This window comes from Monopterus albus, unplaced genomic scaffold, assembly GCF_001952655.1.
Source record: "Monopterus albus unplaced genomic scaffold, M_albus_1.0 scaffold59.1, whole genome shotgun sequence".
Taxonomy (NCBI): Eukaryota; Metazoa; Chordata; class Actinopteri; order Synbranchiformes; family Synbranchidae; genus Monopterus; species Monopterus albus.
In genome coordinates, this window is record NW_018127939.1 from 1,784,865 (window position 1) to 1,804,796 (window position 19,932).

Here is a 19,932-nt window from a genome sequence, read left to right on the forward strand (position 1 = left end):
TTGTTTGCATGCACAGCAGGTTTATTGTACATATTGCTGACAAACACTAAAGTGTTTTGTAGCAGAGATGAGAAGGAAGAGTGGAGCTGTACGAACAGACAGGACGAAAGGGCAGTGGTGTGATGATTTACCACAGTGCCTTTCCATATTTTACCTCATTTGAATTTTTTTATTAATGGCAGGATTGCCCTGGGTATTTTATTCTATCAGGTACAGGCAAAAATGTCACCAATTTGCTCCTAGGCTGTATTTCACCAAGTAGTGGGGGATATTGTATTGTTGGTAGGCTAACATATAAGTGGGCAGGACAATCCACTCCGCCATTCAAAGCCTTCCATATACACTTTATTGTCTTAATGGAGTGCCATTGCAGACCTCACACCCACCCCAGAGCCCTGGCAGGGTGACAGCATGAGATTAGCGGATTGCTCCCTCTAGGTGAAGTTCAAGTCTACTGCAGGTGGAAAGTTTTCATCCTAGGGGATGGCAGTAATTACATCTGTTTGTTCTAGATTTAACATAATCAGCTCAAACGTGCAAAACCAGCACGGCCCAAGTCCAAATTTTGCTCTAATCTCTTGCAGAGCTGTTAATGGCTTATCATAGTTATAATTGGTGTAAACCTTCTTGTTTTTTGAACAGTATTTAGTGATGCATGACTGTATGGGTAATTCCCAGTGTAGCTAAAGGGAAATTGAGCTTCTTGCACTGAGCTTTTTGAGCTGGGCTTTGTCTTCATTTAGAGCTAACTTTACTCTGTAGATTACGACATTGTTCTGAGATCTGTTATGAGCGAAATCTGCCAGGAGAGATCTGAAAATGAGCTTGGCTGTTATTCATTTCTGCAGCTAACTTTGAAGTGATAGTGACTTCTGTGCTGTTTGTTTTCTCACAGTGGTCTGTCTCATCTTTTCACCTTGCAGTTATGTGGCTGTGGGCTGCTCGGCGTGGGCATCTGGCTCTCCGTGTCTCAGGGCAGCTTCGCCACCTTCTCGCCCTCATTCCCTTCACTGTCAGCTGCCAACATGGTCATCGCCATCGGCGCCATTGTCATGGTAACGGGTTTCCTCAGTTGCCTGGGTGCCATCAAGGAGAACAAGTGCCTGCTTCTGAGCGTGAGTTAAATCTGCATACCTACTGTACACAATACCCCTTTATAAATAAGACACACAGATGACTCTCCAAGTGTAAAAGCACAAGGTGCAACTCCTTCATTTTTTCTCATCTATGCCCCCATATTTCTTATGCAAATATTGACTGAAATGTGTTGTGGAGACAGCCTCTCACATACACCTACATGCACTAGTCACAGGCCAGCGAGAATTCAGCAGTGTATTGGTAGAAGTGGCAAAGGTACACGCATTCATTACTCAAGTGGAAGTACAGATACCAGTGTAAAAAATGATTGGTAAAAGTAAAGTACTGATTCAAATTCTTTATTTGAGTAAAAGTAAAAAAGTACAGGCTCTGACGTGCACTCATGTAGCCCTCTGAAGGAGAGTTCTGCCAGCTGTTTCTGTGCAAACCTAACGTCGTGTCATATTAATATATTTCCAAGACAATTAAACCATTCTAACTTTGAATAAAATAAAAAAATACCAAAAATATACCATATACCATATTTATAAATGTATGTGTATATATATATAAATATACATTTAAAAATATATCAATAATAATAATTAACAATAACTAACAAGAACACATTTCAGGTCTAATTAAGCCTTAGAGGATAAGGCTGGTCATTTTCTATATTAATGGTATTTTCAGCAATCCCCATAAAGAGACTAAAACAAACAATGAACTGCCTCTACTCACGGTTAATATCTGTCAGTCTCCAACCTGGATCAGCTTTTTTGTCTGTGCCACAGGCCTTCGTTGTTGTTGTTCAGAAATGATTAAAAGCACATCAGTGAAAGACCCTGGTGCACGGAGTAACATGCTTCTTCATTACAAAACACAAGACCAGTATATTTGTAAAAAAAAATGTGGCTCTTTAAAAAGCTTCGAATGCCAATATTAAAGCAAGACTCAACTGAGCATGAACAAGACTGCTAGCGCACTGTAAACACAGCAGAGAGCTCTAAATGAAGAAATGTCACCCAGTGCAGCGGTGTGCACAATTTGCAGCATGTGTAAAATAAAAGTAATAAAGTGATTGATAATTCCCTTTAAAATGGACTAAGGAGACATGAGGAGTAGAAAACAGACATTTGTGTTAAAATGTAGGGAGTTAAAGTAACACGCTGTCAGAAAAATAGTCAAGTAGAGTACAGATATCTGAAAAATCCACTTAAGTACAGTAACAAAGTTACTTTTGGTACTTTCCACTTCTTTGCATTTGTATTCCAAACAGAACTTCAGAAGAGGTAGACAACTCACAGGAGAAGTTCACTTTGCATTGTTTCAAACCTCAGGGGCGCGCAGAAGGAAAATTAGAGCTGAGCAAGTGAACACCAATGCATTCATGTCATTTCCATGGCTTTCATCACAGCCCAGTGAAAGAGCTGCCAGTCGGGGTGCCTTTTGTCACAAAACGTGGCTGAATCACTGTATGTAGATAGCACAATAAATACACTTGATATTTTTCAACTCATTAATTGAGAACATTCCATTATTCATTACAAAGACCACTCTGTCATTACATTTCACTGTTGGCACAAATTTAGACAAGTGTTTCATCTTAAACACAAGTTCATTACAAAAGTTCACCCAGTGTGTTGATCCACTGCAGAAAAATAAAAACTTTCATTTGTAGAAACTTTAAATGAGAAGTGGAGCTGGTGCTCTGGGTACTCAACATCACAAACAGCTCAATCCCTTGAAGCTCTTGCGTCAGTCAGAAGTCCCTACCAAATCCTCAGTGTTCAACATGACTTCCTTTACCTAATAACTGTGAGGTGGCGAGGAAGAGAGCAGGGTGCCAGGAGGAAGTGGAGGAGGGCGTGAGAAAAGATGACTGCAATGAGAAAAAAAGGGGCTTAATGGATAATCTAGACCTTCTCATTAAGTCTCTTGCCACATCGTTGTGTGGCAGCTTTTTATATTTTCATGACAGTTCCAGTTGTTGTTGAGGTTTTTGCTAGTTGTGTGTGTGTGTTTTAGTTAGTTTGTCCAAGCACACCCAAGGGTGGGGGGTGGAGGTGTGGCATCGCAGGACCTGGAAACATCAGAGTGGGTTTAGATCTCCTGGAGTAAACAGATCTGAGCATCTATCTTAAGGTATTATCTCTAAAGTTTCCCTGCTGACAACAGTTTCTGGGTTAGAAATATTCAAAGACTAGACATCCTCAGCAGTTAATTTTCACTCTCTCTTTTTTGCTGCCAAAAACTGTTTATTCAGGCACATTGGAAAAAAGAAATTGGGATAGAAAGCACTGAAATATTTGTCTTAAGTGTCAACTCTTTAAAATCTTGACAGTGATAATTTCTGGCAAATGAAAACATAGCTACGTATGCATATGAATACATACACACATACACATATTCTCACACAGAGCCATCGATGCACCACCACTGCAATGTACAGAAGCTGTTTCTTTAACTTTCAGCACCAGACAAACCCAGTGTGAAGGGAAATTCGTTCAACTGGCGGCCCAGAGAGCCAACCAACAACTGTTGTAACTATTTCATTTGGGCCTTGATGCAAATAATAGCCTACCTCTACCCTCCCAGATGAGTTTGGAATTAATGCCGTTTTTTAAAATCTAGGTTCCCATGCTGTGCACAAGAGCGGTGTAAATATTGAGCTGAAGGGGAGTCAACAGGGAGAGGAGGGTAGTAGCTTAGATGAGATGTAAGGCTCTGTTGGAAATTAATCTTCAGAGGTATTAAACCTTCTTCCATTCCTCTCACACATTCACAAGCCCTCTGGCACTCAGATTCTCCCACCTCCTCATTCATCTCTCTTTTTCTGTCTTAATTTATGGCATTAAAATGTTTTTGAGTGTGTGGTGCTTTATTTTTTATTTAGAAATCTGAGTCTTTGTATATTCTGCTCCCAAACTGAAATCATTAACTTTGAAGAAGTACTTGGAAGTAGTTACTGTAAAAGTATCTTGGTGAATACTTATTTTGTTTCTTCGCATTTTATTTTGAGAGTTAGATGAAAGGATTTGTACTCTCATGTCTGTAAAGTAAATATTAATCTACAGCCAGCAGCTTGTTAGCTTACCTTAACATAAACAGCTAGCGTGGCTCTGGCCAATGATAGGCCAACAATATCCACCTTATAGCACTTCCGAGGTTTTTACTGCATTTTATCTTGTTTGTTTAAATCCTTAAAATGTACTGTTAGGTAGATTTTGTTGCATTCAGCCAGCTAGCTATTTCCTTTTGTCACAAGTCTGAATCCTACACTAAAATAAAGGTTATAGTTTCATATTTACTATACAGACATGAGAGTGGTACTGGTTCTTATCTATCTCTTGACAAGTGAGCAAATATGTTTCCCCAAATTTTGTACTATTCCTTTAACCTAAATTTGACTGATCATGTCCCTTTCTGGGAGTAGTTATAGAAGGAATTACAGAGTACAAATCAAATGCACCATACATTAGAGATGCAGAACCTTTTATAAGATATACAGTATGAATATTGTCATGTATGTAATCTATTACAGTCATGTAGTGACTGTTTTTCCTCACAAACTACTATAAATGAGGCCTCATCTCTCAGACTTGCACGCAGCATGTTTTCATCAGCATTTCATGGTGGATTGACAGTATTGCCAGAGCAGCTGTTAAAAACAGACTCTCCATCCCTCTCTCTGACAGTTCTTCATTGTCCTGCTGATAATTCTCCTGGCAGAGCTGATATTTCTCATCCTGTTCTTTGTGTACTCAGATAAGGTAAGTTATTTTTTATTTTTCAAGTGAAGTCTGAATGTTAAAGCTTGCATTTCTTCTTGTTCCAGTTAACTCTCTAACCTTTTCTTTATGCAATCTAACACTTCACTGCGGCTTATCCACAGTGTGTACATGAGGTGCCAAGGCTCTGTGGCATACATAACAGCTTGAAAGCACTAGCCTTGGAAAGTTAATGTCTTAAAATTAGCACACAGGACCACACATAACAGCACCACGCAATAAAAGGCGTTAGTTGGATAAACATATCCATGCTCCAGGGGTCCGCAGCATCCCTTTTTTTTTTCAGGAAGGAGGTTGAATGTCTTTATTCTACCATTAACCCGCAGTCAAAGGTTAAGTCACAAAATGCAGCCCAGTCCCCACCAGTTGGCTCCCTGTAATTGGTCCCAAGTACATTTCCCATGACCCCCTGAGCAGGCTCAGGTTAGATGTACTCTATGTTTATATGGTGATAACAGACATAAAGCTCTGGAGATTAGTGTCATCCACAAGCAGGCTAGATTCCTTTCCATGTTTAATAAAATGGCAACACAAAGGTTACATTCTGAAGATGACAAGCCTCCTTCCTGTACATTACAGGACAAGCAATGAAGTCTTCTATCTTCTTTCAAGGACACAGTGTTGATAGATCCATCTATTTATATATTCAAAGTCTCTGTGTCACCCAGCCCCTGGGATGTCAGCTAATTCTCCTTCTTTGTTCTGAGGTTATTGCTCAAACTTTGCCTCTCAGGCAGATAAAGGAATTCATTTAGCAGCAAATCCATTCTCAGATTTAGATCAGGTCTCACAAGCACACCCTGTCAGGGGTAAATATGTCTGTTGCTTTATCTCTATAATATTACTGGTTTTACATAAAAAAAACAACTCCAAACCAAAATCCCTCCAGTGGAACTTAAATAGAGAGTTTCTTAACTTCACAGCAGTGCCTTCACATCACCTGTGAAGTCAGGTGCCAGATAGACATGAGGAGTCCTTAAATGACAAATCTAATAGTCTGCCTTAGTAAAGCACAGTGTTAGTCAGGGAACAATATCTCATTTAGCTCCAGTGAGTATCAACTGTATTTTAAGTTTGTTCTGTCTTGCCAAAGTACAGCGAAAACACTATATTACTGACATTACCAAATATTTCCCTTTATTGTTCTTGAAATGTCATTCGATAGAAAGGCTCTTGCAGCAAATTATAAGTTACTGGAGGTAACATTTACAAATGGCCTCTAAAAAGATGAAATTGTTTGGTGCTATTACTCAGCATTATAGGATAATATGTCAGGATTAGATGCAGGACAATAGGTGTCTCAAACAAGTCAGATATTGATTTGCTACTCTACAGTGAGATCTGTTATGCTGTGTGAGGCTCTTCTCATCCTCTGCTACAGGCTGTGATCAGAGGAATCACTAATTCACTTCTCCTATTTGATCTCCTAATCACAAGGCATTTATTAACAAGCCTGGAAGATATACAGAAGTTGGCAGCTTTTAAATATGTATCGACAGAGGTCTGCAAAACAGATACGTTAGTTTTTTGAATAGGTCATCTTTAAGTTATGATTGATACGTCTGTGAACTGTGATCCTTCTGGATGATAAGCTTTCAATGAGCTGTGGGGAAAGGAAGGAGTGAACATACAGTATCTGGTTTTACTGCGGGAACACATTGTTTTCACTGCTTTCATTCAGCCACCCTATTTCCCCTTATTTCTGCATTTCAATCCACTTTAATCCTGCTTAAGACGTAGTTCTCTTTGTTCCTTATAGAGAATTTCTTTCTCGTGTACAACCCAGCAGTCATTCCTCTAGGTAGGGCTTATGTGTCGGTACCCCATCTTTGCCTTCATAGCCCGGTGGTCTTAAGCTGTCTGATTAAATGCCAAGTAGAAGCCGTAGTATAATAAAGGCTGGCCCTGCAGTTAGCGAGCAGCTGACTACAGCAGATGGCTGGGCCACAAACCAGATTATAGCCATCCGTCTTAAACATTGTGACCTCATTGTGCCTCCATCGACCCAACACGCCGAGCCGAACACCAGTGAAGGTTTATTAGCTCAAAATGAGGAAGCAGAACCTGGCAGGCATGGGAGGGATGCAACAGAGGATGTGCACCGGAATGTAAGGAGAAGGGGCATAAAAAGGTATAAGGGGGAGGGGAAGGTGGAGAGAGAACAGGTGAGCACAGGTGAGAGAGAAAAGGGGGAGATAAAACACAGAGAGTCTGGGAGCAGAGAAGGCTAGTGTTCCTGTTACTAAGAACCAAACAATCCAGCAGACAAATAATGCCATGTTACATTTGTATACTGACAGAATTATGTTAAATCTCTTACAAAGGGTCTTCCCCTTGCTCTGTCGAGCGCCCTGTCCTCGAGCTGCCCAGCACAGGCTTGCTGAGCTACTGAGGGAATTAAGTGTCCTGTTTAGTGATTTGATGTTGGGCACCTCTGGGTCTCATGCTGTTGCCCCGTTTCTTCATTAAACTTTCAAGGCATCTAGCCAATACACTTGTCCAAAGCTGTGCAACAAGAGCAACAGTAAAAAATTGATCTTGGGGTCCTAAGAGTCAAAGGATTTGACAGCTAAAGCCAGTGTGCCCTGAGTACATGTGTGACCCAGTAATGATTGTGTAAGAGAGGATAAAAGTACTAAACACTTTGGAAAGAGTTACAATAGAGTGAATGTAACAAATGAGATGTGTAAAAGGCAGATTCAGTGTGTTGACCCAAGTTTATCCTTGAATAGTGTCCAGCTGATGATACAAGTTAGTGTCTGTTTACTGTTTGACTATAAGGCAACACTCATCACTCTTATACAGCTGACTGGAGATAAGCCAACAATGTTTCTGTGATCTTACAACACAGGGGAGAAAGGTTTATTTCTTTCACAGAACCAGTAAAATAAGTGACAGTTTTTCTGGATTGTGGTGCTGTTTGTCATATTTCCAGATGATAGATGAGGGTAAATATAAAGTTGAAGAATTATCCTGCATAGAGGATATATGGTTAGAGCAGAGTCCTCTCTGTTAGAGTAAATGGTGTTTATTTACACTTTTACCATTAGTATGATTCTGGGGTCTGCGTTAATGGAAAACTCCATGCTATACTTATGAAAAGTAATGCATTTTTCTTTATTTAGACCATGTTCTTTTCCACATACGCTACCAGTCAAATGGGAAAGTGCGTCCAAACTATTGACTGGCTGTGCCAACATCATAGTTATCAAACCTCAAACTAAATCATTTCAAATATGACCAAAATGTTGTCAAGGCAAATCTGTTGCAGTGGTTTAAATATGCAATCATGTTCGTACAAAATTGATGTGGCATTTCCATGTGCTTTCATGTGCACCATTATTGATAAGATGGCTTTCCACAGTGTAGAGAGTAATATGAATAATCTGGTATTATATTAGAGTAAATGGGCCAATAAAGGGAGGGATTTACTAATGATGTTTGGACCCCCCCTTTCTTTAAGATAACTTTGGTGGTTTTCCAGCATACTGTACAGCTGTACTGTTTTTGTTCACTCTGACCATTCATCATAGCTTCATTTCTGGTTGCAGCTGTCTGCTGTTTTCAGCAAAAATGTTTAAAACCCCACTGCACATGACCTTGTCTAACAGCACACAGACAAAATTTGTGACTCAGTTAATGAACATAGTGGCACATTTAACTGCTAAAGAGCCAAATATTTCCCTCAGGTTTTAGTGAAACTGAAAACAAGGAGAGTGAATTTGGGCATTCATTCAACAACCCTAAAACTCAGCTTAATGTATGTGAATACAGTAACTTTTAGCTAACCTGTTAGACATCAAATATGATGCTACTGTATGTATTGTTGCTCCCAAGTGCTAAGAAAAAAAAAATCAATTATAGAGAATGTGAAGGTACATCACGCTGTGTTGAATGTTGGGACAGGGGCGCCATTTTTCCAGGGATGCATTACCTGTATGCCTTCTTGTTTTGTTTGGCTAAAAAATAGCTTAAAAGGTTTAGATCTCACCTTACTGACTGTGGTCATTCAGAATGGCTAAGATTAGCTACTGTAGCTAACTCGTAGCACAGATCTTGTCAACGAGAGCAACAGACTGAAAAATGACTCTGCACCCTGATCTCAGCTCTTGGTTCAGGAGCAGATCACACAAACACTGCAGATGAATCAATTTCTATCCTGTCTGTGCTCAGACTGAACACTAATGTGGACATTTTTTCATTTCATTTTATTTATTTATTTGGACGTAATTGAAGCATCCACTACTGTATGTAGATGTATTGGGTAGTTTGTTTTTTTTTATTAACTTGTAGATGTACAATATGTACCATATATATATATATATATATATATATATATATCTTTATGACTGATAATGAGCATGATGCTCCCAAAATAGGGCATTTATCCTAAATTCAACATGGCGTGATGACAACTTCACATTCCCTATTGCAGGTTTAGTTTAGGAAATTTCTGTTTTTTTTGTTGTTGTTGTTTGTTTTTGGTGACTTTTTTCTTCTTCTTCTTCCTGCTTATCTCCTTACTGCGTGTACAGAAGGTGGTTATCTGGCAGTACGTTTATACACTCTATGTGCAGTTTGGCTTATTTCACAGATGGGCTGTTTTCCCCCCCATTTTCTTGGCTTCTTTGAGAGTGCTAACATGTTTATTGAACCACCTGCACAGCCTGTTTTTTTTTCCCCTGTTTTTTCTGTACTTGTCAAATTGCACTACAGAGACTGTGATTCATTTGGAGTTAAACACTAACATCGTTTGAAGATGGTAATTGCTCAAAGTGATAAATAGCAACTGTGAATAAAACCGAACTTAAGTAAATAAAACTCATACACAATACACTAATTGCACTTCTACATACCCATCACACCACCTACTATAAATAAGCAATGCTTTCTTGTGTTATGTGCGCAGTTGTAAATGTTTCACAGCGTTCACCAAACTGCCTTCTGAGACACCAGTTGTTAGTCAGCTGTCGTCAGAGGCAAAACTAATGAGAAAGTCCACAGTGCAGGACAACTCGCATACCTGTAAATTTGTCATATAGATTGTACATGTAACCTTTGCTGGAAAACAGGAAAATCAGATTTGTGGTGCATATGAATGTTGAAACACAGACAACGAGAACTTTCAGATTTTTGAAAAGCGGGGCATTCAGATGGGTCATGGCTGTGTATTCTGGTAATGAGTGAGCAGCGTGGCTCCATGTCTGCACTGTAACAGGTCCCACTGTACCCAGTCCCCAAGGTGTTTAAATGGCACCAGAACTGGGGCAATAAGGAGCGCTCACACAGGAACTAATACTGTCTCTGTGCTGGAATCGGATCAAACCAAAGAGCAATGAAGAACAGTGTAAGCATAAAACAAGCTGAAAACTAGCTTAACAAATCGCTTTAATACCTTACTGAATGGATTTCTTGTATTGTTACAGCAACTCAAGTGACAGACAGGTGTTTATCAGACCATCCACCACCCACTCTGTTCTCTGCTGCTCTGCACAGTGACAGAAAACACCAATCTGGAGATAAAAGCCTACTCCTTCCTCTGTCCTGTCAACATGTATATCTGCACTTTTCCCTCTGTTTTCTCCTTTTCTCTGACTGTCGGGCATTCTCCCGCCTGGCTGAGCAGAACTTTTTAGATTTCTACGATGAATGTGCTGTCCTGTATTACTGAGCCCAGAGAACACAGCCATGCTATCTATGCAATGAGATGTATGAGCTGTGCCTCAGGGCTTTGAGGTGTTGCAATGATGCCTTGTGGCAACATCTGGAGAAAATGTACAGTGCAGTGTGTTAAATATTTCCACAGTGTCAGTCTGTTATTTGTGAATATGAACATGAGCTTCAGTCAAAAGGTTAGTTTTCGTTATCAGAGAAATAGGCTAATACAACAAAAATGTGTTTGTAACTTCTCCTTTTGCAAGAAAAAATGGGTCAGAGTGCTGCATGATCAAACCCCAGTTTGTTCTGCAGTCATTTGTCTGCCTCTCGTTAGCAGTAAATCTGGATCATTAAGTTTCATTTGAGGCTGTAACAGAGACTTTCACACATAAAATAGAAGATATGAGACTTACTGGAGACTCTGAAAATGCCTTTTTAGTGTAGTCGGGGGGCCCTTGCTCTCCAGAGACTGTGTGAGGAGTAAATAATGAGCGAGCAGCATTACCCATAGCCTGGATGCTGAGGAGAAGAGAGAGGATAGAAACAAAGAGATTGATGATGTGGCTCTTCATTTCATTTTCCCACACAAGGACAGAAATGGAAGGGCCTACATGCAGCCCAAGGTGCAATGCTACAGAACAAAAAAGTGATTTGAAATGAGACTAATCTTAAATTTTAGATGTTTTAAATAGTTGGTGCATGTGTAATGAAAGCATTTTATTGCCAGGAAAACTTTAATTACTCAGTAAAATAAATCTGACATTTATGGTTAGTTCAGCTAATAGTTTTCTTATGCCTTGCAGCTCAGAAAACATGGCTTTCAGGCATTTTCTTCCCACCAGTAATTTGTTAAACCACTTAATTTAACACACTTAAAGCTGAATCTAGTTTTCTGTGTGTTCAGAGGAAGGCTGGGTCTTTCACTCATATACAGCACAATGTACAGAATACAGGTAATTTGTCAAGTGACATTAGAATTGTATTTATATAAAAGCAGGCTCGTGTTATCTACCAGACTGCTTCAAATTTTCTTGCATGTCATTTCTTTAACAGAGGGATTTACTGAGCAGCAGTGTCTAGCTCCTTCTCTGAGCAAAGAGCCGGGAGAATAGCTGAGAGCACTTTGTTGTGTCAGGTAGTGACAGATATGACGCAGCATTTCTTATTGTGCACAGATTTTTTTTTTTCTACATAGTTTGAGGTTGGTTTTTACTATTAAAGCAAATATATTCCTTTTGTTCTAATAGGACGTGTAGTGCCTGTGATACTGTGCAGCATGGCTCTGACAGAGCATGTCATTTTTTCAGTAATAATTACCCCATATCTGAAGTGCCTCTCAATCTGTCTTGGCAGTTTGCAAATCCCCATGGGCAAAGTGAACAGCAGAGGAACTGAAGCTCTGATTTTTATATCTCATTAACACATCCAATGAGATATTAATCTCCGTCAGACATGGCACACCCTGAGCGCATCGTTGGGGTTCGCTCAAGAGGAAAATGATTTGCTAGCTCAACTGAAGGATGTGTTGAAGATGTGTGTGTCAAGCGACACGACACATGACGTGTCAAATCTGCGAACGCACATGTCAGTGTAGTATGGTTATTTTTAGATGACAAGAAGAAAGGTTAAGAGTAACTGAGCTGTAAAGTTTCTGTTATTTTCCACTGGTACTGTAATTGTTTCTGTCTGTGTACTCACAGAAAGAGGAATTCATGATCATCCCTATAAAACCAGTTGAAAGCACTTCTCTGCACCATTATCATTTGTATCTGTGTGAAAAAGACACTGTCTGAAAAGAGCAAATAATGTAAAGCCACCTAACAAACAGTCAAGATTCAGCGACCTTCTCCACTATGAAGATTATAATTAACACCAAAACAATTCATAGTTTTGCTGAGGCAACCACCTTTAAACGAAGATCTCTAACTGAGCCTGCTTTTGTCCTTTTCCTCTCCAGGTGAGTGAGAATGCTAAGCAAGATCTGAAGGATGGGCTGGCTCTCTACAACTCAGAAAACAACATAGGCCTGCGAAATGCCTGGAACATCATCCAGGCAGAGGTAGTTCACGCCATGCACTACATCAAATAGTAGACGCATTAGCACGAATGTTCAATCACAGCACTAGGGGTGATGCATAAATGCTATGTTTTACTGAAATGTTTCTGCTAATGTGTTTCCTGGCTGGTTACTATGGTTTTAATGCAACATTAAAAGTCAAAATTGGCTGTTGAAGTACACTTTATTCTGTTATTGTGGCCTTCTAAAGCAAAGGACTAATTACAATACTTGTTATGTTAAAGTTAGTAAGGTCTCCCTGGACTGGCCCTGGCATTAACCAGTCCGGTGTCTGACGTGTGTGTGTGTGTGTGTGTGTGTGTGTGTGTGGGGCATTCACAGTGGAAGTGCTGCGGTGTGATAGCATACACCGACTGGCATGAGGCCCTGAAGGAGAAGGTAGTCCCTGACCGCTGCTGCCAGGAGCATTACCAGAACTGTGGGCGCAACTCCACCAACTTGTTCTGGAACACAGTGAGTTCTCACTGACTAACATGTAAATACAAACAGGTTTTTTGTTTGTTATAGAATAGTGAATGGGTCTACTGGGCTCAGAGCCTCTGTTTGCAGTCTCTGGTCACATTTCTTGTTGGAAAGTCAACCAAATGACTACAAAAAATGCTCAAAACAACCAAAACACACACATAACACTGCTAAAAAGAGAATCAAAAGAACTGCAAACAGACAAAATGACTACAGAGAGAGGCAAATAACTCCAAACGACATGGTTATGTTGTTTCATTCACAGGGGACATTAAAATTATTCATGTTACACATCTTGAACCTGTCTCCATCTCTTTAGTAGTCGTGTATTATGTGTACTTTGTGTGTCTTTAAAGTAGCTTTAAAGTTTTCCACAAATTCTGATCACGATGAATTCTTTTCATTTTACAGACAACAGCTCAGTATACAGCACAATTTTCACCAGTCTCTCCCAATTACAAGTCTAATCTGCTGTTGGTCTGGCATGCAGTTTGTTAGCAGGTCCAAAGTAGAGGATTAAAAGCTGTAATACAATTGCCAAAATGAGAATAGGCAGACATGGAGCTGGCCCATCGGGAGAGCGCAGCACTAAAAGCTTGTGTGTAATGCTTGCCAGAGGAGACAGCCACACACTGTACAGCTGAGACTTGACATGCTGCCATAGCACCCACACTCCAGAAGGAGCACCACTGAAGTCTTTTACCCCATCTCCCTGCCAGTGAAAAACATTGCAAAACATTTAGGAGGCACACATCTGTCCATATGGCCCATAAATCTGCATATAAAAGTCATCACTCATGGGCCATTCACTTGTTTTAACACTTCACCTGGTAATTCATTCATCCGAGGGTATTTCTCATATGTAAGAGATGATCATTCTCTGGAGAAGCGATAAACGGATGGTTAGGTTTTCCCAGAGCCCTTAAGATAGAAGAGTTGTGAGAGCAAGGAGTCAAAAACGGGAGTGGGTCACATGACTCATGTAGCTTTAAATAGTTACAAGTAGCAATTAACAGGATTTATCAACAAATTCCTACTTTTAATGACTTGAGCAGCCTTGCAAACCAATTATTTGTTCTGTTGTTGTAAATAGCTCAGCTAATTTAGCCAGTTAGCTAGGTACCTAATTATTAAAGTCAAAAAAGTTGTACAATGTGTATAAAATTCACATCGCTTACTTAAAATGTCACAAGTCTAATTAGACTTTTGCTATTAATTTTGAACTTTTTACTTTAGAAGATGACAGACAAGCCCGTGTAACTCCATGGCGCTGCTCCTAAAGTTTGGAACACTTTGATGTGCCTATAATCTGCCATTATGTTGTCACACTCCTTCTTAATCCACTCTGGGTTTTCTTAGTTGACCAAACAGGCTACAAGCAGCACTGTGACTGAAGTTACATGATTCCTGCATGTTTTTACCTGTAGCTCTACAAGCTTTTATTCCATTTCAGGGCTGCTTTGAGAAAGTGGAGGAATGGCTGGATGAAAACAAGCACCTGCTGGGAACCATAGGCATGGTCATCTTGGTAGTGCAGGTAGGAGGCTCAGTGATGAATTACTCTTTCCTTCTGCATTTATTTGCCTCACTCCCTTTTATTTTCCCTCCTTCTGTTTCTTCTGTTGCTTTGTGTCTGGGTGCATTTGTTTGTGTCTGATCGTCTGGCAACATGTTTTTAAAAACAGTGCACATCCAGTGGCCTCTGTGCCACCACTGTCTACCCAGAAATGTGGAATATTGAAGTGACTGTCTTCTGCACCCTTATCCTGTATGAGAGAATCAAAGCCCACCTGGCTTTGCGCCAGGCAGGCTTTAGTCGTATATCAGAAGATATAAGAGCGGAGATACCGAATATAGACCAGCAGGTATAGCGGCGCAGATTAAAGGCAATGCAGAGAGGAGTCATAGATATTCTTCTGGCTTCTCTTTTTGTCCTCTACTCTGTTTTACATCTATCCCTCTTTATGCAGTTTGTTGTCTTACTTTCACTCTGTTCACAGAAGTTTTTGCACCTACTTGGAGTCTGAGTCCTAAAAGTGTCTTCAGACTGAACAAAGCAAAGCAAATTCTTTTTCCTCAGGTTTGCATAAATCTAACTGCAGGACTGTCTTTGAAGTCTGTTTATCTGCTTGAGACAGCCAGTAAATTTAATGTAGAGACATCAGCTGTAGATAGCTAACAGCCCATGCACCAACTGTGCGTGTATGTGTGTAAATTCCAGGTGTGCAGTGTTTGTGTGACAGCTCTGACTGAGCTCAGAACTCACAGCTCCAGCTTCTTTGTGCAATCTCTTTCAGTCTCTGTTTTTCTTTTCCTGATGTCTCTGCACTGTACATTTCTAAAATGGGGTCATTGTTGCTCAATTTGTGACATTTCAACTTGCTCACTCACGTTGCATTTTGTACACAACCACAATCCAGAAGCAGGCAGGCAGAGTAGAGTTGACAAGTGAAGGAATGTGTGACAGGCTGTCAGCGTACTCAGGGTACCATTCCCCTTGCCTAATCCAAGCTGGGACAGGCTCCTACTCCCCGACAGATGGATGCATAAATGGGTGGATGTGCCTTTGCTTCACTGTGCACTACTTTGAGCACATCTTATCGCACACCCACTCAACTTAGTATGCTTTGTCTAAAAATTCACTTCATGTTCAGTCTGAACACACCTTAAGAGCTCTGCTCCGCCCGAGGATCAGCCTCTCTAACAACAGCTGTCTGTGCTGCAACCTCATTCCTGATCCCATTTGATCTGTAGCACCTACCTGCTACACTTCACCTTCCCATCCTTATATTTCACTCCTCCAGTTCTTTAAGGTTCACAGCACACACAAATAAGAGACAGCTCTACTGTCAGTCTCATCATTTGACACTTTTAGGTAAAATAATTGCATGTCACTCACTTCTCAGTCTTTCTGTTCATGCTGTGTACAGTATCACCCCCTGCATTTCACCGGTTCCCTTTACTTGTCATGTGTGTGACATTCCTCCTTGCTTTACTTTGCCTGCTGTCCTGACCTGTCTGTGAGAGCACTCATGCAAGTCTTCAGTCTGCTAATCCGTGAAAATATGGCTCTTTCCCAGCATCATCAGCTCCATGTTGAATTTTGTAAGACTCTGCACATTTCTGTCTTCAGGGGAAGATGTTGTTTGAGATTTATATGTATTCATAACAAGATCACGCTCTCTTCTTACCTGCTCACATGCATTTATTCTAACTCGCATACTCTTTTCTGTCTGACACTATCACTGTCCATTTCTTCTCCAAACACTCACAGCATGCACATGTAAAACACTGCCAATCATCGGCCCTGTTTGGAGATTGAGAAAGTCTTCGTGTAGAATTAAACTCTACAACCAGGCTTGGCATTAATTTCACGGAACTTCCTCCACCTCTCTATACGCACACTTGCACATTGTCCGATTTGGGTGAAGGGTGGGAAAGCAGAGAAACAGACCTTGAGCTGTCAGATTAGCAGCCTCAAAGGCGGGGCGGACAACATAGCGGTGAGCATCATGAAAAGCCTAGTATGCCCCATGGGCCTGCATCGTTACATAATAGCCACAGGCACAGAAGCCTGGCTTATGAATGATTTAGACTAGCCGCTTGTATGAAAGACTTGGACCAAAAGACGATATGTACAATATAACTTCACCCAAAATGGTTTCAGACATCTCTGCAGCATTTATATATTCTTGAAGCAGGTACAGGTGATTGAGCTTTGAAGAGTCCTGTAGGAGCGACTGTCGCGCTGTCTCCCACAGACTGAATGAAACAGACAGTTAAAAACTTCCCATGCATGTCAGAGCTGCACAGATGAGCCACGTGTAAACAGTTGGTTTGTTTTTTAGAAGCCGTTTTTATTGGTCCTAATTCCTTCTTAGCTTGATATTTACCTCAAACAGCTCTTCATGTTTTGATTGATAGCAGCTTAAGGTGGTATTTTCTCTGAAGCAGCCCTGCGAATTAGGTTCAGACTGAAACTAAAGGGAGAGAATCAGAAGCTTTCCTAAGATAATCACACACACTGGAGGAATCCCCAGTGGAGCTTTTGTGCAGGATGTCCACATTGTCTCCTTTGTTAAGACTACCTACCATAAAGTAGTTTGTAGTTTCCCTGCTGTCAAACTCTGCCAGTTTTAGATCAGTCTTGTGACTGTGTTTGATGTAGAAGTGTCAGGGGTAATGGAAACTTCAAAGAGATAGCTGGCCACTCTGATTCAATGGCATCTCAATTTACTTCGCTGACTTAAGGCTCGTGCACACTGTACATTTTTTTTCCATCACAAAGATTCCAGAGTTGGTGTTTAAAGGTCATCTGGAAAAAGAAAGTGAACAAAAATCTGCTTGTTCTTCTTCGCAGAATTTGCTGTGCATCAAATAAACCAGCCCAAGGCATCAACATCAAGACGATCACACAGAGACAAACACACACACATATATTCCACAGAAACAAACACAAATTCATTATCTCTTTTCTGTGTCCTCTGCAGCTCCTAGGCATGGCGTTCTCCATGACGCTGTTCCACCACATCCACAGAACGGGCAAGAAGTATGATGCTTAACCTTGGAGGAGGGGGGGACTCGATAGGGAGGAGCCGCACTGCCTGATGGGATAAGACTCTGATTTAAAAACACCCCTGCTTCCCCCCTCATTTTACAGTCTCTTTAGAGCATCCTTTGCCTCTCCCCCCAGCTCCCCTCAAGACCTATTGTACAGATTCCAGCTGTGTCCCTGATCTGTTTTGCTCTCTCCCCTCACCATTCATTTTGCCAAAGAGTAACACAACTGAAAACGAAGGGACACCTAGTTTTGGCAAGGAAGAGAATCCCATTGATTGTTGCTCTTCTTTTTTTTTTTCTTTTGCTTGGACTAACAATTTTCTTGAAGGAAGGACAGGCATTGATACAATGAGGACTTTACTAATGCCCACACACCCACTCTGTGGCAAAGTGAACATATAAAACTGACAATACCCTCCACCTCTCATGGAGATTTTTTTCGTCATGTTGAGTAAACTCAAGCCCCCCTTTTTCCCTTGTAAATGAAATACTTCCAACCCGGCATGCTAGTTTTCTACTTCACAGATCTACTTTTGTCATACATTTTCTTTTTCCCTTTTTTGTGAGTTTAACATCCATGATCCTGTAGAATGTTCTGCAAGTGGCAAACAGATCAGTTCAATGAGCTCTCAGACATGCTGTGTGTGTGTGTGAGTGTGTTGTGGTGGTGGTGGTTTTGATGTGACATTGCTGCAGAGGGGCACAGGCATGTTGGAATGGTGTTTAATAGAGAATATGATAGACGGACATGGTGTAAGCAGGAAGAACCATTGGTGGATTTGTTTTATAGCAGTATCCTCTGAATAATAAACCATAATGCACAAATCTGCCTGTGAAAACATGCACCTACTGTACACGTGTTGTGCTGCCACACAGCAGCAGTATTCCCATTCCCTGTGAGACAGCATAACTGTGCAAAGTGGCTGTTTGTTAGGGCCCTACCAGGACTGTCAAGTGTAGAGATATGGGTGACGAAGTCCCCTCTTTGAGATACAGCCTGAATTGAGTGTGTTTGTTGCTGTGTGGGTGTGTTTTATCACACTGTCCAAGCTACAAAGGATAGGAAAAAAATAGCACACATAAACCCAGAGAAAAGCAGGGGCAGACATGTTGACTTGCTGCTGCCATCAATTGTGTTAGTGGAGGCGGCTAGAACTTCTATATTCAAGAGATCTTATCCTTTCACTCTGTGCAACTTACTGTATTCTCCCTCTCATTCTGGCTGTCAACTCCCCCTGCCTCCATCCTTTTTTTTTTACCTCAAATTTCTTCCCATGAGTCAAAAAGCAATGAACTTTTTGCTCTAAACGTACACACGATATCTCTGCTGACATTCCTGCACAATTACACCTCTGGTATGCAACTTTGCCAGTTTTACTTAAGCTTCCTTTTCTTGCTGCCAGCAGAGGAGAGGGTGGTGAAAGTGTAGGCAGATCAAAGCTGAGACAGATAGGTATGGCAACATGCCCTGTAGGACATGTCTATTTACTGATGATTCGCTACAGGAGCCCCGAGTATCAGCCTGCCTTCGTAAGGCTGAAAATTCTCTATATCTGTTGTTGTAGACACCCTCAGGGGAGGCTGCTCTAGGTTTCAAAATGTCTGCATACACGGTAAAGGTTCAGAAGCAGTTTTTGTCACATATCTTGAAATTTGTCTTTTCATCCCGATGGCAATGAATGCATTAAATGCATTGACAACATAAAGAAACAAATCCATCATGTCTGGCAGCAGCAGCAGCAGGGCTGAAAAAAGCCTGACCAATAATTTTACTCGGCACGAGCAAAACTGTTGGATGGCCTACCAGCCTGTCAGCCTACTTCCTACTTGAGCCCATTCTGCCCTTTGCACAAGCCCAAGAATCTGCCAAAAGGCCAGGCAGACAGGCATGTTACTGTTCTGTTTTAATAGCTAAAGCTAGCGAGCTATGAAGTGAGCTTTGAATGGAATTACCTGGCCTCTGTCTTCACTTCCCACCAGAACAGCCCAGACTTTTAAGGCTAGTTTACTGGCTTTATGAGCCAGGGTAAAAGCAGCTTAGCCATGAACCAGAGGTCCCCAACTATGGACTGGGGCTGCAGATCTGGGAGGGTAACACCGCATTTGAGAAAGTTACAACTAAAAAGAAGTTGGATGCTGCAAAAGTAAAACCAGAATTAGCATTGGTGTGGCTTTTGAACCACAGCGACAACTGAGAGAATAAAAGGGGCAGAAAAGTGACGCCATGGTGGGCATATTTCTGCTGGACAGGTAATAATCGGTTTTGTTTGTTTTGGGGGGGATTTGTCATTTTCCTGAAATCTGTAA

The 19,932-nt window shown here is 41.0% G+C and overlaps 1 protein-coding gene across 9 annotated transcripts in view; it reads left to right on the forward strand.

The window, feature by feature from the left end:
* Positions 1-19,932, forward strand: part of tspan9a (tetraspanin 9a) — a 146,104-nt gene extending 126,172 nt beyond the window's left edge. For all 9 annotated transcript variants that reach the window (XM_020602989.1, XM_020602992.1, XM_020602988.1 and 6 more), the window contains 6 exons: positions 924-1,115; positions 4,776-4,850; positions 12,484-12,585; positions 12,925-13,056; positions 14,519-14,602; positions 17,556-19,932. In XM_020602989.1, coding sequence (XP_020458645.1) covers positions 924-1,115; positions 4,776-4,850; positions 12,484-12,585; positions 12,925-13,056; positions 14,519-14,602; positions 17,556-17,627 — 657 coding nt within the window. In that variant the 3' untranslated portion in view covers positions 17,628-19,932. The remainder of the gene's footprint in view (positions 1-923; positions 1,116-4,775; positions 4,851-12,483; positions 12,586-12,924; positions 13,057-14,518; positions 14,603-17,555) is intronic.